Raw genomic sequence first — 23,596 nt, 5'->3', positions numbered from 1 at the left:
ACAGGAGCAGCAAAAACCGTCCACGTTTCTCTTGATCGGGATCAGAGATCTTGGCTCTGCAACCCGTCGGTCACCCCGCAGCTCGTCTCCCACCAACCCCCCACGCGGAGAACACGGTCAGGTTGGGCGTAGAAGGATTCCCTCAGGTGTCGCTAACTGAACCTGCGGCTCTGTGTAAGACAGGGGTCAAGTCGTACAGTGTTGCTGGTATGACAAGTGGGAGAAAATGAATTGTTTGAAAGAGGGAGAAAGAGAGGGGCGGTGTTCCCAATAAAAAAGAAAGTAGGTAAGTGTATGGAGTAAGTAACACTCCAGCGAGTTGCAGTAGTTCGATGTTCACCTCCCAAAATGGGAACACGAAAAAAAAGGAAAAAAGAAAAAGAGAGAAGTAAGTAATAGCCAAGAAAAGAAGAACGGAAAGGGGATAAGATAGTCAGAGAGGAGAGTAACACAATTATTCTCCTGGTCGTTCTCTTTTCTTTTTCCTTGACGGTTATTCAACCACCTTCTGGAAGGGCTAAACCTCAATGTCACTCTTGCCGATCGGAGTTAATTTCCAGCCTCTTGGAAACTATCAAAAATTCTTTATCGGTATTATAATTCTGTTGTACTTTGAAATATGCAAAGAAGTCGAGTCAAGAACAACGATGTCCGTAGGGACTCATCAGTCAGACGAACCGGGAATACATGATTAATTAATTAAAAGTATGTACAAGTGGAGTGAGGGGCCCATGAGTGGAGTGAAGAGCGAAGAGACAAGGCAGAGACCGAGAGACAGAGGAATCTTACCAAATACTCCCAAATACCGAAAAGAAAAGAACGTGCATGAGCCGTCACATGGACGGGATGATCCGCAAAAGCAAAAATACTGGGAAGAAACAAAGTCGAGGGGAACGTGTTTGCAAATAAAAGGGTCTGAGCATCCCCAAACAATCTTTCCGGTATGGGACGGTGGTGGCAAATGCAAATTTAACTGTCGAACGGTTCGTCGAAAACTCGAGGACTATGTAAGAATCCCTCGAAACTTTCATTTGCAGCTGTGGCAAGGGTCATTCTTCTGGAATCCTGCTCAGATCTCAGTGACATGCTTGCCCACTAGCAACTTAAAAGACAAATGATTGCTGCCTCGCTTTCATCTTTGGCTTTTCTACCTTGCATCTTTGTCCTGGTCATTTAATTGCCTTCCTTTTCTTCCCTCTTTTTTTTTTTTTGTTTTTGTTTTTCTTTCTTTCTTTTCAAAAAAGGGGAAAAGAAAAAGAAAGCCGTCTTTTCCTTTTATTTCGGAGGTTCATTTCAAAATTAAAACGGACCAGGTCATACTTCCCGTCTCTCATCAGTCGTGTCCATTCATTATATTCTCCATCGCTGGTCTCGCTCAAAAATACATCAAAACTCAATACTGTCACAATCAGACCAGAATTCAACCATCCTAGCAGACGGCGTATCTCCAAGACCACTCGTGTACGGTCCTTACCCTTCGCGGGAAGCTATACAAAAATCTTTCTCTAAACACCTTCCAAGTGCGTCATAGGATAGATAAAAAGGCACAAAGAATTAGAGACGCATGAAAAGAAAAACGTAATACAAAAGTCAGTCGAATCGCTCGTGACCAACATAAAAAGAAATATAGCACATGTCCCCTATATACTAGTAATCGGAGTATTCTTCGTAACGCGTAGGATATCCTCCCATCGGAGGCTGTCCCCAGGCGGCCTGCATGCGAAGCCGGCGATCTACCAGACATGTCAGCTACTACAGGACTGTAAAATCTCCTCAAGACACACATACCTTTCTCGAAATCTCGCCAGCGCTTCATCGTGATCTTACTACTATCGAATTCTCCTTCCCCAGCATCATGCCCCTTGTCCTTCTCCCCGGCGGTCTTCCGCGTGTCACCCCAACTGAAGTCGTCAAACTTCCAGTACGAGTAGGTCGGAAGAACAAAGTTCCAGATGGGCAGCGAGAGGAGATAGATCAACATCCACAAGACGTAGACCAATCGGTGGGCGGTGACGACGATGAGCACACCGGGAAGTCCCAGAATGAGGGCCAGCAGGACCAGCGGAATGACCTGCACCGGCTTCTTGACAATAGACGAGATGACCACGTAGAAGGTAAATGCGATAGCTGCAGGGAGGACCAGTGTTCCAATCAGTTCGATGAAGATGACGAATTGCATACTGAAGCAGAACGTTCCGCACAAGTCTCGCACCAAAACCAGCTCCATTAGGTTGTGAACCGTACTATTGATCCAACGACGACGCTGAGAGAGAAGGACCATGAACTTGTCGGGCACTTGAGTTTTGCAGACAGCCTGGGGCACAAAGATCTGTTTCCGCTTGGGGAAAGTCCGAAGCATTAGAGTCGACAAGTACCGATCCTCTCCTAGTAGAAGCAGGTTCTTCTTGTGCAGAGTGTCCACCACATTCTCCGAATAATGTTCCACCACATCGGGATTGGCAAGAATCGGCACCCAGTAGTTCTGGCCACCTTTCGGTGCTTTGATCCGATACATGGAGAAACACCCGGGAAGACAGGTCACACCACCAAAGACAGACTCGAACGATTTAGACTGATGGTGGGAAATGAAGTACCTGGCACGAGAGTCAGCAAAAGCATAGAGACAAAAGGGAGGGTGTACATACTCAAACACTTGAATCATAGTCACCCAACTGTCCGTCTTGTTAGCGATCTTAGTTTCACCACAGAGGCCCATGACCTCGGGATCCTTAACCATAGCGGAGATCATATGGGTCAAACTGTCCGGGAAGACTTTCGTGTCGGCGTCGACCATGAGCACGACTTCATAAAAGTCCGGGGGGATGCCGGTCACATGCAAGAGGCCGTTGAACATTTCAAATTCAAGTTCCGTCATCCTTTCATCAAACATCACTTTCTGCAAGAAAGACATCAGAATAATTTGACTGTCCCGTTTACCGCGGTTACCCGGTTTGGATTGTTTTGCTTCGGACGGCGTTCCGCATTTCACAACGATCATCATTGGAACACGCTGCTGTTTCTCTGGTGGAATGACGGACGTCTCCCCGTAGTCGTAGAAGCCAGCATAGACTTTTGCCATGTTGTGTCGCTTAGAGCCGGTTGCAACTGCTACGTAGGAAAACGGCTGGACCTCATCCATAGGAACAACCGGATCTCGCATCATGCGAAGCACAATTTCGGGGGTAGAAAACTCCTCACCCTTGCCCTTGATCATACCGTCACAAATGACAATGATGGTCTTGTGACTGTTGGGATAATCGGTCATCGCGATGGAATCAAGGGTGGTGCGGATTCCGTCTTCACCTTCCGAATAACAAGTAACCAAACAAAGAGCATGGGCTAAGGGAAAGCCGTAGGGCTGCCACTCGGGCGGCGGTTGAGGAACTACGGCCTCATGGATGTACCCACCCGTTCCAAGGCCCTCAGAGTCGGCGATGGCAGTGGAATAGCGGGAGTCTTGTACTAAGCTCGTTCGGCTGGCCGTCGGATTCTGGCGGGAAGCATCTGCACTCAAGGTGCCACCACTGCTATTGTGGCTCAGCTTATACATGGAACCACCGCCAGGTACTAACCGGCTAGTGGAGTTCTGGCTCGCCATGGTTACCCATTGAGGGCGTTGTTTCCCGCCATTGCTCACCGTGTAAGGGCTGGAGAACCTGGAAGTGGTTGGTAGGAAACTGGCCCTTTTACTAGGGCGATCCGTAGGGTCTGTCAGGCGAGGGCCGGGCCGATAGATGTCATTCGACCAGTCTTCAATTTGCTGATTACGTTTCCTGGGATCCGAGCTCATACTCGTCTTCTGGGCGGCGAGCCTTGGAGCGAGGAACCACTGGAAGATCAAGGCAAACGCAAATTTGACGATAACAATGGATAGAATGAAGACCAATGACACATAAAGAACCACTTTAGAGGCAATACACCCGACTGTGTCAGTATCTATACTGCCGACCTTGATGATTTGAGACAGGCATTTGCCTATTTTCTTCTCTTCCCCAGTCTGAAGGTAATATGTAAGGTCAACGCCGCGCACATCCGGGTTTGTGCGAAGCTGATCAAATTTCGCGGGGTATTTGACCTGATCAGTGTTGAACCACCGCAGGAGATCAAGATCCAGCACGTTTCCAGAGTAGACTGCCAGGTTTCTGCTTTTGTTTTTCGTGTCGTCCCATGTGTAGTATACGTCGCCTGAGCTTCCTAGACTGTAAAACGATTTTCGGGCCTTACCTGATGTGTGGCAGGCCCATCCATTGTAGTAAGGTTCCGTATAGTTGGGCTCGGATGAGCCATCCTGGTTGAAAGCCGCGCACGGAAAATACCAGGCTAGGTCACCGTTCGAGTTGGTAGGCACGTCAGATCCGTCCGCAAGTGTGATTAGACCCTTACAGGCTCCGTTTACTTGTTGGAAAAAGAAGCTCCCATCTTGGCCACCATACTTTTCGGGCAGATCATATAGGACGTTGGAGCTGCCTGGAATTCCAGCAGCTGCGGGGTGCTTCGATTTAGATAAGTCGTAGGCTTTCCCATGGAAGATCATATAGCCTTTGGTGACATGATTGACCTTCAGTCGTACTGGGGGAGTTCCGCATACAGTGGCCGTAAATCCGAAAGTCAAAAAGCCGACGAACGCTCCTATGAGCAGGATAATACTGATAAGCCCGATCTTCTCGCGCCACGCACTCCGCTGCGCCTTTTGCGGCATTCCAAAGCACCGAAGAACAAAATCTGGTGCCCAGAATGTAATGATTGCGCAATACGTACTCCACAGGCTTGGGGGGCGGACTTGCTCTAGCGCCTTTTGTCGTCTCCTTTCCTGTGCAGATGCCTTCTTCGAAATCTTCCGCGAGTGCCTCCTTTTCTTGGTTCGACGCCGACTCGGAGCCCGCTCCATGGGCTTATTGATATTCCCATGCTCACCATACACCCCTTCTTTGGGCCTATCCATGCTGCGAGAACTGTTCGTATCAACCTCACCATCTCCACTCATTAATGGCTCATGCCCTGTCGCTGATGGGTATGTGGGCATGTTTTGTGACCGTTGGCGGTAGTGGTAGTTGGGATGGTCTTGATCGATGCGACTGCGCTCCGGCTTGACAAAGCTCTTTTTGCGCCTAATCTCCTCGCCCATATCTCCTCTTTCTTCGTCCACATCTTTCTTTCTCCGAGAACTGTGCGAGCGATGGCGTCGGTGATGATGGTGGCGGTGTGATGTTGGGCTCGATAGCGTATCAGTGAGACCTCCCGTCTCACTGTCTCGTCGTCTTCTACGCGATGATTCCCGGAAAGCCGAGTGTACTTCTTCTCGTCGCGGGGAGGCCTTCCCTGGCCGTTGCGGCAAAGACATGACGCTTCTAAGGAACTAGAGTGTGAGCATGGCGAGATGCAAGCAATTGTAGGATCCACACAGATGGTGGAATACGCATCAGGACACACTCACCGTTAAATTGAGGCGCGCATAGACGGCGATAGTTTTTTATCAAAGCGATGTTGACTGACTGGATCTTCGCATAGACAAGTAGTAAATCGATGCGACGGTGTTATGAGGCAAGGTCCAACTCCCTAGGCTAATCGCAAGGATCGACGAATATCGGGAACGGAGCAGCGACACGAAAAAGAATGTGAGAATGATTGCTTGAGAAGCGATCGCGGGTTCTAATGTGGTATGGGCGTAGCTAAATTCGAATTACTAGCGAACCGTGCGAATACGAGACTGCCAGTAACCAGAGCGAGCGAACAACTTCGGAGACGGGTCGCAAAATACAAGACAAGCGGCTACACCCCCGACGATCCAAATAAGCGAGAGAAGTGAATAAAGAATGGTGATGGGAGTGAGAAGTAAAGGGAAGGGAAATGAAATCTGCGGGACAATGATTTGAGACAGTGCGGAGCAAAGGCTGATCACCTCAGGCCAGACACTGTCTAACCACAATGCTATTAGTCCAGAAGGGTACCTGCCGTACCCGGTAATTTGTAGGAAGCGATAGTGCTATCTGTTGTGTTATTGTTATTGTTTTTAATTTAATTTTCATCCGTCCATAGGATAGGCATATTGTGCATATGGAGTACATACATCCTCTAGTGCCTAGTAGCTACTACAGGAGGCCTCGGCCGAAGCCAAGAAACAGAGTCCGAGCACACCCTGCAGATTTATTATTTGATGAAGATTGACTGGTAAACCGAGAGTGGTAAAAGGGGTAATCAGACTAGATCAGATAGGGATTTTGCTGAGGAGAGTTCGGAAGAATTATCAAAAGACAAGTTGGACAGTGACCACGGGGAACCTTTCATTAGTGTACACAAATAACTGCCATCCATGTGCTGCAGCGTCGCTAGGGGCAATCGGTCGGGCTAGAGCCAGCTTGGGCCCAATAGAATTAACTCGCGGCATCTCATGGATCATTATAAGGGTTACCTCATTAACCACGGACTCCTATCGCCTGACCATCCCTCATTGGGTGGTGGTTCCCAGGCTCCGTAACCGTAAACCACATTAGGTTTAACCCCCGGGCGACCTGGAAGACACGGCTTTTGTCCAGATTTCTTTTCAGGATGATTTGCCCCTCTCCTCTTAAAAATCAAGGTTAAAATTGAAAATCCCCAACGGGCTTTCTTGCGGTACTCAAAAATTAGACTAGTAGACAGCACGATGTCGGGTGGTGGTACTAGGTGGAAATTCTGGTATCTCACATGACCTTTTTACTCTAGCGCTCTGCCACCGGCTGGTACTACCGCCTCTACAAGAATATGTATCCAATCGAGTGAGACTCCGTGTTCTATTTTCAGGCTCAAACTTCCCCCACCAATTGGGTGGCGGCACACCATTCTAATTATTTCTGATGGGGCTTGATATTGACTTAGGACTAAGCAAGTAATTGGGTATATTTGACGTGAATTGAAACAGCTACCCCAGAATCATGCGCAATAACCAAATAGTGATATATCAGAAATGCAGGAAATCAATACAGATCGTAGTATTACGGAGTATGTGACATAGAGCATACCATTGTCTTTCAATTTCTTTTCTTTTCTGCTTTTTTTTTTTTTTTTTTTTCTTTTTTCTTTTTTTTTTTTTTTTACATTTTCTCTTTTGGATCTCAACAGCCAATCTTCATCCACATGTACACTAGATGAATACCAGGAACCTAATCTCAATCGATCTTGGAAGTATCCTCATTATTCAACTATCAAGTCATAACAGAAAAGCATTCTCTATTTGGAAAAAGGCAACAGTGATTTCTGTCAAGTTACTTATGTAATATCGATATCAGTAACCCACCTGATGACAGCTAGTCTCAGCCCCAGTGTGACTATGGGTAATCTTAGTCTCTTACCGCTGAGCCGGTGTGTAATACAAACATTTATTTGACTCGGTGCACTTAAAGTTGGGAAGCTGATCTGTAAGGCTTCAATTTACATAACGTAAAGCTTTGTGGTAGAAATAGTGTTTTACTAGTAGTCATCATCATGCCCCTGTGGGCCTATGTAGATCCAACGCTTTCAGGTGCCTTCTTTTGCTAAGGAGTTCATCCAGGCACTAATGACTCTAGAGATCATGTTGGATATGAATGATCTGATGGCTGATCGTCCTCTAGTGTCCCAGTGCTGAACCTCCTGTGGAGAACTATGTTCTACTGTGTATGCATTGAATCGCAATCAATCAACTCATGACGCCATCGTGCAGTTGGTATTCGACCTAGACGCGCATCCCAGACATGCTTAATCCCTGAGATATTCAGCTGGGATCACTGTACCCCAACAATCCAAGTCTATCAACTTATCACTAGTAGGTAGTCAGCCACGTTTATGCCAATGAACCGGGTAAAACTGGGGTGAATAGCGTTTCGCCTAAACATGCACAGCTCACCCTGGACTCCGGAGTTAAAGGTGGAGAAAGTAGCCGAGTAGCTTCGACGACTAAAATTGCTCCCAGACCCATAGGATCTATCTCGCTTCTCGATGGCCTGTTCTATTTCTGCTGATGTCAGTACACGACCTCAAATTGATTGACGGCATTCTTGGGTATCACAATGATCTTCAATTCTTATTGCACACATCTAGTAATAAGAGCATTGTAGACTTCCGGATACAAATATCATGAGAAGGGAATAGTGTGCTTCTCTGGTAACTTGCCCAGGGCCTCAGTTCATATAGAACAGCCAAGAGGCTTGATTGGGCCCTTCGGTATGACCGAATTCAATTAACGACGGACAATTCTAATTGGAAAGCCACATTTCCGGCCAGCAGAACTGCTCCGAGTAAGAGTCACAGTTGCATGAGATTGTGAGGCTCAAAGATGACTACTACTGTATCTCCGCGGTCAGCAACAGCATCTGCCACGCACTGGTCATTACTATTCTTAGTACGGATTTATTTGTTCGAGTACAACACATCAGGCATAATTCCTCGTAAAATGTGAGATTGACTCTGCACCGCCCCAAGTTTCGTGCATTGTTTTACATCGGAATGAAGGGCAGCCATTGGAATGGGCGTTGCATAGCACTACATGGGCGACAAGAGACGGCAGCTATTGGTAGGTAAGTACCAGTCGGTCTTCGGGATTCAACATACAAAGTAGTAGCACTAGATCGATGGTCCATGCAACAATCAATTAAAATCTGATGACACCTTGGTGCCCTTGTCATGTTAGTTATCTTTCACCAACGGTGCGATCCACTAGTGAGACATGAAGACACCATCGATGGTCTCATATGGACAATAGTTTGACTATGCATGTACAGTACGTACAATACCTAGTTGTACTGCTGCACATACATCCAAACATACATTCCATACCCACGATACCGAATTTGTTGCTTTACGTAGGGAAGTCGGCTCTTTTTTGATCTCTTCGTTCTTTACTACGTTTTTCTTGTAACTTATATATACAGGCATATCCATATCACTCCATTTCCAAGCATCACATTACAGAGACATAGTACTTTTGAGATGCTGTGTGGGTAAGCGCTGAGCTGAATTTCCACTTATTACCCCTCAACTTTTTTTCCTAGTATTGGGACCGTTCGGTAATTCCGCAAGTCCGAGTGATCTATTTTACAACGGGGAACATGATTTGTCGCCATTACTTTTAGTCACTGAGACATCAGATGAACAAAGTTCCAGTTGAAAGGTAATGCAACCGATTTTGAATAAATTAAAATAGGTAACAACTCAGCATAAAATCAATCGAATACTCCATTTCAGTAAAGTATCTCTCTACTCCGTACACGTTTGTTTTCAACAATTTTAAATAAATTAATTAATGAATAAATAAATAAATAAATCAAAAGGAAGAGAAAGAGAAATGAAAAGAAGAAGGAAAGAAGTACAACAATAGATATAGTGGGGCTGTTCGTACAGTAAACCCTTTTTTCCCTCTGTATTCTTATTTTCTCCCTTCTCTCCCCCTCTGTCATTTTTCTTCCGCTGCCCTCTTTAGAATGGCACTATAATACGAGGTTAGTGCGGCTTAAGGAAGTACTACTACTCGGGCGGTACGAATACAAGAAATACGATTGTCCATACGGAGTACCATTAAACTCAATACATACTAAGTTTCTTTTAGGATCATCCCGAAGGGCATCTCCGCTATTGACAAAAGCAATCGAACTTTCTCTTTTCTCTTACTTCTGTCCATCCTGTTTTTCTTTACATCGACACCTTCGCTTGGTCTGCTTTATTGTTCTTCCTTCTCTCTCGTTTCAGTTTTCCTTTGGATCTCGCATCGGTTGTCTTCCATCGACCTTCATTGCTGCCAAAAGGTAATTTGTTTGATTTAACGTTTATCAAGTGGACCCCAACCTCCTCTCCAGTCGACCCATCAACCGTCCTCCAGTTCTCCACGGTACATATATCTCTTCCACCTTTCGGCCGGCGCTCTGAACTTCACTCGCTTCTAGGCTGGTTTTCAATCGCTTGACTGCGATAATAGCTCTTCTCCCCCATGAGAGCCTATATGCGCCGTACTTAGATCTCCGCTTCTCCGGCGCTTGACGATTGGATCGGTCACATTAGGAGCATAGGACGCTTGCATTGTATACATCTACAAGGCTCTGGAGGGCCTAGTGAGAGTCAGTGGTATAGCTGCTCATGAAAATGGCTAGTCCTGTGGCAGGCGAATACCCTCAGCCGGTTTCCCCTCCTCCGGTTTACCTTCGATCTTCTCCGCCCCCTCCCCCTCATCATGAGTTTCCCTCTCCAACTACCTCCAGGCGACCATTGAGCACTAGCATTTCGCGGAAACCACTCCCCCCTGCTCCTGGAAACCGGGAATCTTTCGTCCCTTCCGTGAGGGTTGATGTGGATGGAGAGCAACAAGTGCCGAATGCCGCAGTTGAGAACGATTACGATATACCACCTATACCCACCTCTGCGTTCACTCACATGTCAATTGAGGATCGACCACATTCGCATGCAAGAATTTCAAGTGGTCAATTTCCCCCGCGACGGGATTCATATGCTGGCACACGCGTTACTGGAGCACCCATTCGTCATACGCCTGCCAGCAGTGGCTCTTGGTCGGTGGTAGATGCCCAGATAAAGGACGAACCGAACAGTTTGGCGAAGACAAGCGGTTCATCATTGGATCAAAGCGCGCCGAGTGGTAGTCGGAACAGCTCATCGCGCAGTAGTTTGGATAGTGCGGCTCAAGAACCAGAGACCTACGAGCCTTTACACTACCATCACCGTCCATATCAAAGCCTCGGGACCGCTCCCGCGGCCGCGGCAGGATTAGCGGAGAATTCCGTCAGCACAACCGGTCATCTCGCTGTGGGCAAGCCTCGCAGACCGCATTCCACATACTCTTTCGGATCGGACCTCGACGGACGGAACGGGTCTCCTCATGCATCTCCGTATCTACACGCGCGCTCGTCGTCCAGTGCGTCACCCGATGTTCGACCACTATCCTTCGTCGATCTCCTCAATACACCGTACCCTCAGCCGGGCCCTGCGCCAGTGCAACTTGGTAATGCACATCTCCGCTCATCTGTCGGGAACAATGCATCCTTGCTCAGTCATAAGCAAACATTTGATATGTACCTTGCCAATGTGAAGAAGACGGATAACCCAGCGGTTCAGTATGAGTTCGCCGTGTTCATGGTCAATGCCATGTTGGACATGCCGGATGACGCACTAGAGGGGGGTGCGGCGGCCGTCTATGGTCGAAAAGAGCCGGAAATCACTCGATCAAGTCTACTGAAGGAAGCCAAGTCAATCCTGCAGCGCTTGTCCGATCGCAGCTATCCGTTTGCACAATATTACTTAGCCGACGGTTATGCATCGGGATTATTCAGCAAAGGAAAGGAGGACTACGATCGGGCGTTTCCCCTGTTTGTGGCAGCTAGCAAGCACGGGCATGTCGAGGCCTGTTACCGTACGGCGCTTTGCTACGAATTCGGCTGGGGAACCAGAGTTGAAGCGGCGAAAGCCCAACAATTCTATCGTCAAGCCGCGTCGAAAAACCATCCAGGCGCCATGATGCGTATGGCAAAGGCTTGCCTGGCGGGCGATATGGGACTCGGCAAGCGGTATCGTGAAGGCATCAAGTGGATGAAACGTGCCGCGGAATCCGCCGACTCACAGTACAATTCTGCCCCTTATGAATTGGGTTTGCTGCACGAAGAGGGATACGGTGACGATGTTTTCCCGGATCCTTCTTATGCAGCACAACTCTTTACGAAGTCGGCGGATCTGGGACATGTTGAGGCGAACTATCGCCTTGGGGATGCTTATGAGCACGGCAAACTGAGTTGCCCTCGAGATCCCGCCCTGAGCATTCATTTCTATACCGGAGCTGCGCAGGCAGGCCATCCATTAGCAATGATGGCTCTCTGTGCATGGTACTTGGTTGGTGCTGAGCCTGTGCTGGAGAAAGATGAGAGCGAAGCGTACGAATGGGCTAAGCGAGCAGCAGAAACCGGTAGGTGCCATTGGACTGAACCCCAAAAGCCTTTACTAATTGCCACATGACAGGGCTGGCAAAAGCCCAGTATGCGGTGGGATATTTCACCGAAATGGGTATTGGCTGTCGTCGTGACATTCTGGCAGCCAACGTCTGGTACGTACAAGCGGCTGACCAGGGTGATGCTCGAGCGACGCAGCGGATTGCCGCCATCCGAGCTGCTTCAGATGGTGTGGATCCAGCACAAGCTGCTATCAACAGCCGTGGACAAAAGACAAAGAAGGGTATGCTCCCAATACCATCGTGACGAATTAATGAGGGCTTTGCTGCTAATCAAGGAAAACAGAAGGTGGAAAGACAAAACGATTTGGCATTTTTTGAGACACATTACGAAACAGCTTACATTGAGCTCTGCATTGCATATCGAGCGACACCTACTGAGTAATACATAATGGCAGCGACATCTTTGCGACACTGTTTTATTTGATTCTCACCTAATTTTGCATATTCGCCATGAGTTTGGGCATTGGATTATCTCCGTATATAGCTCCGTCCGACTGTTCTGGGAACGGCTTATGTTTTTGTACGCGATGGTGTTCCATTCCATGTTACATGTTTATCTTTGAGAAGTTCGTTACAAATACATTAGGAGACATCAGAACATATGGGGGTTCCTGAATTTACTCTGAAAATCGTTCTGTTGCATATTTCGACCTGCTTGATTTGCACGTCGTGTTATTTATCCGAAGGCGTATTGGATCCATTCAAAACACTAATGGATCGGTTCAGTTTCTTGCTACGGACTTAGCATCCTTACTTCTTCGCCTTGAGCTATACAAGTCGCGATGATATGAATTGCGGTCGAAGATTGACCGCGTCGAAAGTTGGTGACGTCATCCACCGCAGCATTCCGAATTCGTCATACGCAAAAGCCTAGACGGCTGAACGAGCGTCAATGATTGATCAAAAGCAAAAAAACAAGTTGCTGAGATTATCTTCCGACGGTCCACAACGGACTGAGACGTCACGGTCCTGAAACAGTGGATCCCTAGCAGCTCAGCAATAACCAGCAACTGAACAGTTGGATGTATCAGCCAACCACATGGAAACGGTTCGTTACTGATGTATCCAAAACCCCTGAGATGATAACGGTGGTGATAGTGTACCTGCATTAACCACGACCTGGAACTCCTGTCCATCCTTCCCTATTTTTCTTTTCTTTTCTTTTTTTTTTTTTTAGACGATCCCTGCTACATGGAGACCGACTCATCCCTTACAGGGTACACACACCGACGGACACAGTAACAATCAGCCGATGCCAAGAAATACCCTCTCAAACTATTAGGCCCCAGGTTGCAGATCAACTCCGCAGATAGAGACGAGCGAGCTGTCACTTGCTGAGACCGGTTGGGCCCTGCCCCACGGGCACTGGCTTGCAGCAAGCTTGGAGTGAGTTGTTGTTGATCGCGCGTTTCACGCCCCTCGGGCTGCAGGCTTCTAAATATATTCGGTTAACTTGGTTGGAGAGGCTGGCGGCGGTTCCCACAGCTGCGCTCCATGGGGGCTTAATTTTTCTCCTTGTATAAAGAGGAGGCTGATCCTATCCGGGGTTTTTGTTTTGACCTTCCTTCCTCCCTCTCCTTTGGATCTGTAAATTAATTGAGTCTTCGCACGATTTTCCGGCCTCGTGCTCGTTTGGTATGTTTGCTTCATTCCAACCAACCTCCTCCAACCCCAATTCGACCCAAGGGGTGGCCCGATGGGTAATGATGATAATAAGCTAACCAGCTGTCCCGATCGCTAGATACCAACCATCTGCCCGATCTATCCATTCATCTCTATCGATTCAATATGCGTTTCCTCGCTGTTCTCGCTCTCATGGCCAGCGTCGCTGTCGCCAGACCTGCTGAAGCCAACATTCAGCAATTATGTCAGGGTGTATGTCTCCTCGTTCGTTTGCCATTGAATATGCCCTTGATATTCACCGGCTCTACCCAACCCCTGTCACGGCGCTTGGATGCTAATATGATCGGACATTGCAGGTTGACCGCTCCTGCAATAACAACGGCACCGCCGGGGCCAACTCGTGCTGCACACCTCTCAAGTGTGGAATTGACAACGTAAGTTGCCAATGCTGTCACGTCAGGAATAAGAATGGAATGTGGAGATGAACTAATGCCTGAATTGACAGAAATGCTACTCCCCCTTTTAAACCTTGTGAATAACGCATACAACGACAACCTTGCTTGCACAGATACATGGGACCTATAGAATGGATGTGTATCGAGATGGAGAGCTGCATTGAATTGAACAGAGCCATTACCTTTGTATTTACTATTTAATACATGTCAATATATACCTTCCTTGACCTAAAGATTTGCTGTGAATATAGCACACTACGGTTGAATCCAGGGAGCATTACCTTATTCTATTAACGTGGGTGGCAGATGTGAATCTGTATGCAGTCATCACATATAATAACAACCCATCGCCCTGGCGATGCTGGAAATCCTTTTTCTTTGTTCACCGATCACAAATTCTAGTCACGTCAAGCTCTTCCTACAAGTCACCCCTGATCGACCCAACCTCAGGATTATCTACATCTTTGGGCTGCCATACATATTATTCTCTCTTTTATCTACTATCTCCTCTTTTTCCGGTGGAAGTGTCAGATCATAATATGAGTGTAGCGTCCGCAAATGAGGTTATGTGTGGCATGCTCAAGCATCACAATACCGCTCCCAGGGCCAGCTCTGCCCTAGCCGAACATCGTTATCACCCACACGGACCCTTCTCATCCCCCAGCTAAAAGTCCTATCGCAGTCTGGTTGGCGGTACTACAGATATGACCCTGATGAGAATAGACCGAAGCATCGGTGGTATCCAACCGCCAGCACGGTCTCCGGACTAACTGAGACCTGTCTCAAAGACGCAGATACTTGCTCTATTCAGCTCCCCTCGACTAAAAGGACGTCTTTGGATCCCTATTCTAAAGTTCCAGGGTTAACGCGACCGCAAGACCCCTCCTGACCCCCCTTTCCCCTTTGTAAAGGAGACATTAAACCCCCAGAGACGGCAAAGTTCAAAAACGAAATGGGGCCAGGGGCATATACGCACCTGCGGAAAGTTACTTTCACAATTTGGATAACCCCAGACTGATCGAAACTCAACTATGGCGCCTCTATTGGGTATCAATATTAAACCACGTCATAAGCGACTCGAGGTGACCCCGGAAACACGATTTGCGCTGCTTTGTCATTTCCGATTTGCTTGTCTTTGCTGCAAGGAGGTAGATCTAATCAACCCCTGCCATTGGCGAAGACAACATGTTCAATCTCTGAGATCCTTTCTCAAGGCATGGCTATATTACCTCCTAGATATCCCTTGACGGGGATCCTCGACTTTCGCACAGGAACTATCTAAAACGAGGCGAAAGAGACCTACCAACCTACTACAACATTAGACTAACGGATAAAATGTACAACGCCGTCACTACAACATCCTATGTAATCTGTGCATATGCCAGGTCCTGGCCAATACGCGTCTTTGGGGAAACGAGTCACTGTCCAGTGGTACACTGAGCGATGAATGAGATGTCAGGACGATCCTTCGCGATGGTGATGGGCACTTACTCTTACTTCGGCTATCATAAGCTATCGGTTTATGAGAACGTCATGCGTCTAACACATCAACTGCTACATAGGAAGCCTATGTCGGAAGCTTACTGCCTCCAATCAACCATACTCACCCTATATATCCAGCATTCACCACAAGCTCTATCATTCCGGCGCTGACCAGGACATGTTGAAGATGCTTATACTTCATTCGACAGATAATCCCCACTTACCACAAATGCAATTAGCGTTAGCTGCATGGGTCGAGACACCGCATACGACGTCTGTTATCTGGCGGGTGCTAACCATAAAGTACCCTGCGCATATGAGCACTATCCATGTTTGAATGAGACTGGTGTGATGGCACGCGAGAGTCTTTCTGTCTAAAAGACCTCCGGCTTTAACTTTGTGTCAAGTAGTCCGGATCTTCGATATACGAAGCGACTCGCGTTAGTAGGGCCTCGAATTTTACTTGCTCGGGCGCCAATGGAGGAATGGAAGCCGACTAGAACGAACACCCGTTACTTACTGGTGACTATCTTAACTCACAAGGTTGATTCCTTTGATTTTAAGTGCACAAAGTGATCATGGCCAGTCACAACTTTTTCAATGTTCCATCACCTACAGAATTATCACCATGTCGGGCCAGAAGGAACGGGAAGCCCAGGGTCAGGATCAGGATCCGATCCCTAGGAAGAGGAACTCCGAGTAACCAGCTCCAACAAAAAACCATCCTCAGTGGACCGGAGCGGTTGGCTACAGAAACGCCTCACACACAAAGGAGACGACAAACTTCGCAACTTCTACCATCTATGCCTCTATGATGCGGTGACGATCGATAGAGTTAATATTACAGATCCCACACCAAAGTGGTCTACGACATATATGCGTCAAACACATCGCTATCTAGCGCAGAAAAAGCCTCAGAACATTCGTGAGGGCCGGATGACGATAAATTCCCTGGTCAACTGTCGAAGGATTTGAAATATGGTCTTGAACATGGTCCAGCCTTCAGCAGAACGCGCGCGGCCCTCTCCTGGTCTCATGCGTCCCTGCGCTGTGTTAGTTATCTGACGTCAATCTGCGAATCAAAAGGTTAGACTCCGAGCCCTATATCGCCATGGTCCTAGGTCAGGGGCCTAAAGGGCTACAGAGGCATCATGAAGGGAAACCGGATACCACAGCTACCGCATCAGTTGTCCACGGCCACACAGAGCAGTCCAAGACAGTCGAATAGGTCTTCGAGTGACGAAGATATTATTCTCATATTGGATGACTGCGTCGAAGAGGATCTGAAAGCTCAGCTGTCACGTTATTCGGGGTAGTCATGTGTGCTTGTTTCGATATGGGGAACGAACCCCTTAGATAGATCAGGCATGGGAAGTCAAGTAAATTCCTCCTTAATGGGGCTTTGTTACTATATGGTGCCCATGATGAGTTTATGCTTGTCATGGGTCTGTTGAGTGATAGGAAACCCTATCAATCAACATGTATGGGGGAGCTTACTCAGAGTAGCAGCGGGGGGATTGATTTGTTTCGAGCTGTGTATGACTGGGTGGGTTTTGTTTCGTTGCTGACCAGGGACAGGTGGGGATTTACTTGGTTACTCTGATGATTATGTTTGTGAGGTCTTGCTGGGTATATGATCATGTCAATGTAGAACAGTTTCTACAGCGAGGTAGTTGATGGTCTACGGGGATCTTCTAAAGAGAATCCTACAAAAGATAAGGATCAGGCCTACAAAGAAGACAATTACAGATCATATCATAGATTAGCACATATACAAACCAAGAAAACAGAATGCTCCGGGAGATCGACACATGAAATAGAAAGGTTATATCTACTCAATTCAAAGTATATGGAGAAGAAAAAAAGTTAATAAAAGCTGTCGGTATTTCCGAGACAAGCAGAACGAAAAAACTCCAAGCCTTAAAGATCCTTAACTATTGACATCCGGGAGATCATTTATTTGAACTGGTCAATGCAACCCCAGTAGCGCTCGACGTCAAACTCGCCGGCATCCTTCCAGAGGTCGTTGGAGTAGGAGAAGAAGACGGACTGAGAGCCGACCTCCTCAACGAGAGCCTTGATAGCGGCAGCCTGCTGGGCAGTACCGGGGACGGCCTTGCCGTTGGCGTTACCGGCGCTAGGCCAGCCAGTCTCAAGGTTGATCACGTCCTTGTTGCAGACGGCCTCAAGGTCCTTGATCTGAGCACGGACGAAGCTACCGGCCTGGTCGGGGGTAACATCGGCGTTGAAGAAGGGGTGGAGGTTAGCACCGAGGATGTCAACGGCACCGCACAGAGCGCTGCCAGACTGCTGCCAGACGTTGATGGGCTCGGTGGTGGTGACCTGGCCCGAGTAGCCGGAAGCCTGGAAGGAGGACTTGCAAGAGGAGATGAAGCCAGCGAGGCTGGAAGCATCGGTGTAACCGTTCTGGATGGCCTCGTTACCAACGACGACGAGGGTAACCAGATCCCACTGGGCCCACTTAGTGATGGCGGTCACCTGCTCCTGGGCACCGCTGATGCCGGTGCTGGAGATGAAGACACCAATGATCATCTTGAGGCCGTTCTCACGGGCAGCCTCACCAATGTACTCGAGACCGTTGCAGTCAGTGGAGTAGACACGGACGTGGGTGAAGCCCTTCTGCTTGATCAGGGCAACATCCTTGAGGACCTGGTCCTTAGACTGGCAGCCACCCTCGTTGGTGTAAGGAGAGTAGGTCATACCCATCTGCTGGCCGCTGACACCGGTGGGAACGGCGGTGGCAGTGCTGCTGGCGCTAGCGCTGCTGGAGGCGACGGCGGAAGTGGTGGAGGGGGCAGCAGTGGTGGTCACAGGGACGGCCGAGGTGGAAGCAACGGGGGCGGAGGTGGGCTGGTCATTGCCGGTGAAGGGGCAGACGTAGGTGAAGTCAGTGCGGGTGACGGTCACGGTCTGCTCATCCTGGGTGTAGGTGCCAGGGGTGATGGTGGCAGGAGTGGGGTAGACCACGACGGTGCTGGTGGGGACGTAGGTGGTGGTAGGGGCAATGGTGTAGGTACCAGCGCTGGGGCAGACATAGGTGGTGGTGTAGATCTTGCTGGTGACAGTGGAACCGCTGGGCTCAACGGTAGCGACGGGGCAGGTGACAGTGGTCGCGGTCGAGACCACAGTGGTCACACCACCGAAGGTGTGAGTACCGCTGGGCAGCTCAGTGGTGGTAGCACCGCAAACGGTGGTGGTATCCCGCACGGTGACGGTGGTGGCGGGGATGGTGTAGATACCGGTGGAGGAGAAGCTGGTCACTCCAGGGGTGGGGAGAGGGGACTCGGAAGTCGCAGGGACGGCGGGAGTGGAGGCTTCAGGGGTTCCAGCCGGAGAGGAGGCCTCAGGAGTGCCAGGGACACCGCCAGTGGGAGTCTGAGCGCCGGTGGCATCAACACCAGGAGTGGTGACCACGGTGACGGTGGCAGTGCTGGTGGAGTGGAGGGTGGTGACAGCCTCGGAGGTCACGACGCTGCTTTCGCTGCTGGGAACGCTGGGGACCTCAGAGCTGCTGCTGCTGCTGGGCTCAGGAGCCGGGGTGTTGATGGGGACCACTGCCGATGACTATTAGTCTGGATTCCTATGACATCAAACGGGGCGACTTACGGGTAGGAGGGCCAGTGATGGTGATGACCTTGGTGGTACATTCGCAGTTCTCATCACCCTCGGCAGGAACCTCAGGCTGATAGGCGCGGTTGTGGTGGAAAGAATCATGGCCATGACGACGCATGTGCGCGACATCAGCCATCGCCGTACCGGCGACGGCAGCCGCAGCGGCCAAGAAAGCACCCCTCATGTTGGATAGAATGGAAATTCAAGGATGGATTTGGGTATATGGTGTTTTTGTGTGCAAACGAATGAGTGCCCGCTGAAAGAGTGAAGCGGTGGTCAAACAAGTTGGTCCGAAAAAATAAGGAGGGGAGGGGGCACACGGCCTCTTCTACTTGATATAGATGGAGAGAAATTCTTCGAACGAACCCGAACAAGAGAAAGAGAGAAAGAAGGGAAGAAAGAAAACAAAAGGGAAGGGGAATGAAGGGAAGAAAAAGGTCACTGTACCAGGGGGAAAGATTCAGCACGGGCTCACCATGACTGGAGCGAACGCCACGAGTCTAGCCAACCGTAGGCAAAAGGGGCTCGTCCACTTGGCACCAGAAATTTCCCAAAAGAAAAAGATGCTGGCGGTGTGAACTTCAACTAGTCAGGCACCAACTGTCCGCTATTGGTGGCCCGGTTACTGATGGTCAGGGTGACCCGGTTGGTGTCGTCCAGTGGTTGTCCGCACGGCTCGGGTAGATGTGGGGGTCCTACCCTCGGATTGGTTGAACCACCCTCGGGCTAGTAATTCTTGAATGAATTGTGTTTTTTATTTGTTTTCCACTTGGGAAGCAGAACGCCTCTCCAACTTACTCCGTTTGGAACTGCGTTGTCTCACTCCAGCCTTTCTTTGATAAGACTGCTAGATTATGGGTACCATGAGTCCCTTGTCGACCGTTGAGACACACTACTGTTAGTCAGTATCCTTATGGGGCCCATTCAGCCAGCCGCACCGGGATTTGGGGGTGGCTACCCCAAATCATCTTAGTCCTCCTTCGATGCTGATGGAAAAAAGCGATCCAGATACTAAGCATAGGAGGTGTCACTGGCCATGGGAAATTAGGGAAAGACACCCATCATCCGACTTCCGGTCGAGGCTGTCGTCCACCTAAACCCAATATACGATCCAATCGCATTTATTCAGGCAAAAAGGGTTCAAGAGTCTGGTACTACGTACTCCATATTAATTTGTCCATGAGAAGAATCCAGCACCAGGCAAACACCCCAGAAATCCCGACAACCAGCAAGAGAGACTGCAAGGAACAAATCGAACCAACATCCCCGCTACGGTGGGGCCCTTCGAACTTTGGGTCCGTCTCAAACCGGAAGTACTCAAGCCAATCCCTCGTGAGTTCGATGATCTGATTGGATCTTGTCCTGAGCTTTAATTTCCGGGCCCCATAATGTTTAGGCATTACCCAACTGGTGTACAGTACAGTACTGGATCAGGGGGGGGTTGGCCCTCAGCCTCAGTTATTTTTATACGTGGCTCATGAATGTCCATAATGGTTTCTCACGTTGCCGAAGTGGCAATTAGACGATGAAACCGAGGGTAAGCTGACATCATTGGGGTACAGAACCTGCATAATAAACAAGATGAAACCGAGAGAACGGAGTACGCCCGTTCATCAATGCCGGGGGCCGTTGTGCTCGCTCAGTCTGGAGCGAAAAAGTAAAAATTCAAAAAGGCTAGACTGATCACATAAGCAGCACCATCAGTCGATCTCAAAATCCAGATCACTTGCCGAATGGGGCCTTTTTTCTTGTTTCCGCCGATCCCTTCTTCTTTCTTTTCTTCTTCTTCTTTTCGAGGGAAATCCGGAGTAACACCGGGGGGCAATTTTGAATTGGTGCCATTTCATTTCATTTTATTCTCACGAAACCTTCCCTTTTCTCGTTTTTGATAGTGCGGTTGATCGCTACGGAAAATGCCGACGAATCCGAGACCAGACTGAGTCAAGCTTGGATTTATGACCAGTCAGAAGCCAGCAGAGGGACTTGGCTTATGGAGAATATCCGGTCTAGTCTCGAGAACGGTCCTGTCATGGATCTCCTCGTGCAGTTGCCCCTGATCTGGATATCTCTTTGTTTTCCTTGCGGACTTTCGGACTTTGGACGCGGTCGACGAAGAATAAATAAAATCGATATTCGCCGTCCCGCGTGCGATGAAGTGCCCACATCTTATCCTCTTAAAACACGAGGAGAAAAAGCAACCAGAAATAGAGCAATCCCGTTCCCATGTTGATCGCATGGCGGTGCTGGCCCGTGAACGCATCATCGAACACATAATCCCCATCCCCATCCCCCTTTTCCTTTTCTCCTGATCCTGTCCAGACCTACTTCAATAGCATGCATAGTTTAATTATCTGGACCAATGATTTGGCATGATATCCTACAATTGGAAAGTTCCACTGCACGCCCTACTATGCATGCAAGCAGGCACTATTACCGGATAGATGACACGATATTATATCCCGAGTCACCCCTGAACCTAATAGCAGTACAGAGTATAGTATCTCATTCTTCCAGTTCAGTATCGGTATTATTCGACGGTCAATAAGATACAGTCAGCATCAAAATCCTACCCCGCAGATGGAATGTTGTCCAGTCCATTCAATAATGATTGGCACATGGCACATACCACTGACGTCGTTGAGGCAGTGAGCGACGTTGATCTACATTATCAGATCAGATCTGTCGCCAACATTCCATTCCACCGCACTTGCATGGACATTTTAATTCAGCCTTAGGTGACATTCGTACATATATCAGATCTCAATCTGGCAATACATTTGTATATCCGTATTCATATATACAACTCCAATAGCCCTATAATCCATACATCCCATACATCTACCTATCTATCCAATACGCATCTACTCATCCACACAGAGCCCAACAGCGACCGTCACACCCAGGAAGCCAAGAAAAAATGAAAACAAACAAACAAATATACAATCCTCCAAGAAAACCTCAACATTACCAAAAGGATTCCCACCTAAACCTCAATCCCAAGACCTCCCCCAAGCTCATTCTCTTCCTTCTTCTTCTTCTTCCTCCTTGGATGTTAGATTTCGCGAGAAGGAAACTAATTGTGATTTTATGTTGTTGTATGCTGGCAGGAAGGGTGAGCTAGGGTATAGTATCTCTCTTTCACGCTCGGTCGCTCGCTTACCCGTTGAGATGAACGGCAACTTATAGATAAGTTTCGCTGTCATGGGTGACAGAGGTCCTGTGGTAGAGTCCATATATGCCCGGCTTCGTTGGTGAATCGTGGGGTGTATCTCTGAGCAAATGCAGGGCCTTATCATGGAGTAGATCTTCATATATATTTGCGGGATAATCACCCTTACGACCATCTAGAAAATAGACCACCCTGATCTCAAGCAAATAAGACCTACACATTATCTCCAAAGCCACCATGATATGAAGCAATGGTTATCGAATTAATATCTCATAAATGCATCACGCTAGTCAAAAAGCAACAAAAACAATAAAAGAAGCCCAATTCTTTAAATCCATCATAAAACTCCAATCCAATCTGAAAACTCCACAACCTCATTGATTAGGGGACCTATAGCCGAGGCCGGTGATTCTAAACAAGCCAACAATTAGCGACACAAGCCACGAGAGCTGGAGAGTAGAGAGATAGAGAGTTCTGAAGATTTCAAGAGAGATGAGAGTTTCCGGCGTAGTCTACTGTACCGGCTACCATTCTGGAATAGGATATACTAACCTACTCCACAGAAGCCCTATGAGGCCTGGCTGTTCGTTGGCGGCTGTGCGCTTCGCCCACCCATTTTCGACGTTGTAGTGCTTGACGTCTTGAAGGCCGGCAAAGAGGCCTCGTCCGGCTGTTGCTTGCTATGGATCGAGTCAATATTAGTCTGAGATCCAAATAGGGATCCTTAAATGGAGATAGATGGATTGGGATGGACATACGCGAGCCTGAGTCTGGTTCTTGACCCAAAGGTCTGCACCGAAGTCGTTTTGAAGACGAGCGGCTGTTGATGCTGCTTTAGACATGTTGCCTTGTGGGTTTTTGTCCGATGGATTCGGTTGATGGATAGTAGAGGATAGAGTAGGGCAATTCGATGAACCCAAGAGGTTATTCAGCGCAGTGAACAAGATAGTAGTTGCTGTAAGATAGACTTGCTTGCTTTGTTATGTTGTTCTGATGATGAAGAATAGACACCAAGTCCATCCATGCTCCAATCCCTTATATACCCAACATCCATGTCCAGCAACATCGATCACCCAAGCCTCTCACCATCCATGATGCCACATCCCAGCACCATGAAAGCAACGCTGTTCCGGATCCGAATGGCATCACCTTACCAACCGCGGCTGAGAACCAAGCCCCCGGGTTCCTGGCGGTATACTATCCATGGAAACCGGAGAGGTAAATTGGGCATATGATATCGGGAGGATTCGTTACATTGGTCGGTGCGCGTCCAAT

The 23,596-nt window shown here is 48.5% G+C and overlaps 5 protein-coding genes across 5 annotated transcripts; 2 read left to right on the top strand and 3 right to left on the bottom strand.

Annotated features, from left to right (window-relative positions):
• Positions 1–969: 969 nt before the first annotated feature.
• Positions 970–5,341, bottom strand: chsF (chitin synthase CHS3; the record flags this gene model as incomplete). The annotated part of the gene is made up of 3 exons (XM_023234039.1): positions 970–1,037; positions 1,789–2,594; positions 2,646–5,341. 3 exons carry the CDS (start codon positions 5,339–5,341, stop codon positions 970–972), a joined length of 3,570 nt encoding a protein of 1,189 aa, XP_023089015.1.
• A 3,602-nt stretch (positions 5,342–8,943) lies between these two features.
• On the top strand, positions 8,944–9,893 carry AO090005000580 (uncharacterized protein; the record flags this gene model as incomplete). The annotated part of the gene is made up of 5 exons (XM_023234038.1): positions 8,944–8,954; positions 9,199–9,223; positions 9,458–9,488; positions 9,560–9,755; positions 9,785–9,893. The coding sequence occupies 5 exons, from the start codon at positions 8,944–8,946 to the stop codon at positions 9,891–9,893; spliced, it is 372 nt and encodes a 123-aa protein (XP_023089016.1).
• Positions 9,894–10,089: 196 nt separating this feature from the next.
• chs3 (putative chitin synthase activator (Chs3)) lies at positions 10,090–12,203 on the top strand (the record flags this gene model as incomplete). Its single annotated transcript, XM_001817575.3, has 2 exons — positions 10,090–11,914; positions 11,968–12,203. The coding sequence occupies 2 exons, from the start codon at positions 10,090–10,092 to the stop codon at positions 12,201–12,203; spliced, it is 2,061 nt and encodes a 686-aa protein (XP_001817627.3).
• A 5,272-nt stretch (positions 12,204–17,475) lies between these two features.
• btgE (putative cell wall glucanase (Scw11)) lies at positions 17,476–19,336 on the bottom strand (the record flags this gene model as incomplete). The annotated part of the gene is made up of 2 exons (XM_023234036.1): positions 17,476–19,094; positions 19,147–19,336. The coding sequence occupies 2 exons, from the start codon at positions 19,334–19,336 to the stop codon at positions 17,476–17,478; spliced, it is 1,809 nt and encodes a 602-aa protein (XP_023089017.1).
• Positions 19,337–22,695: 3,359 nt separating this feature from the next.
• On the bottom strand, positions 22,696–23,163 carry AO090005000583 (uncharacterized protein; the record flags this gene model as incomplete). Its single annotated transcript, XM_023234035.1, has 3 exons — positions 22,696–22,795; positions 22,874–23,001; positions 23,080–23,163. 3 exons carry the CDS (start codon positions 23,161–23,163, stop codon positions 22,696–22,698), a joined length of 312 nt encoding a protein of 103 aa, XP_023089018.1.
• Between the last annotated feature and the right edge of the window lie 433 nt (positions 23,164–23,596).

This window comes from Aspergillus oryzae, chromosome 1 (genome assembly GCF_000184455.2).
Source record: "Aspergillus oryzae RIB40 DNA, chromosome 1".
In the NCBI taxonomy this organism is placed as follows: domain Eukaryota; kingdom Fungi; phylum Ascomycota; class Eurotiomycetes; order Eurotiales; family Aspergillaceae; genus Aspergillus; species Aspergillus oryzae.
The sequence above is the reverse complement of the archived record's forward strand: the minus strand, read 5'-3'. Positions and strand labels throughout refer to the sequence as shown.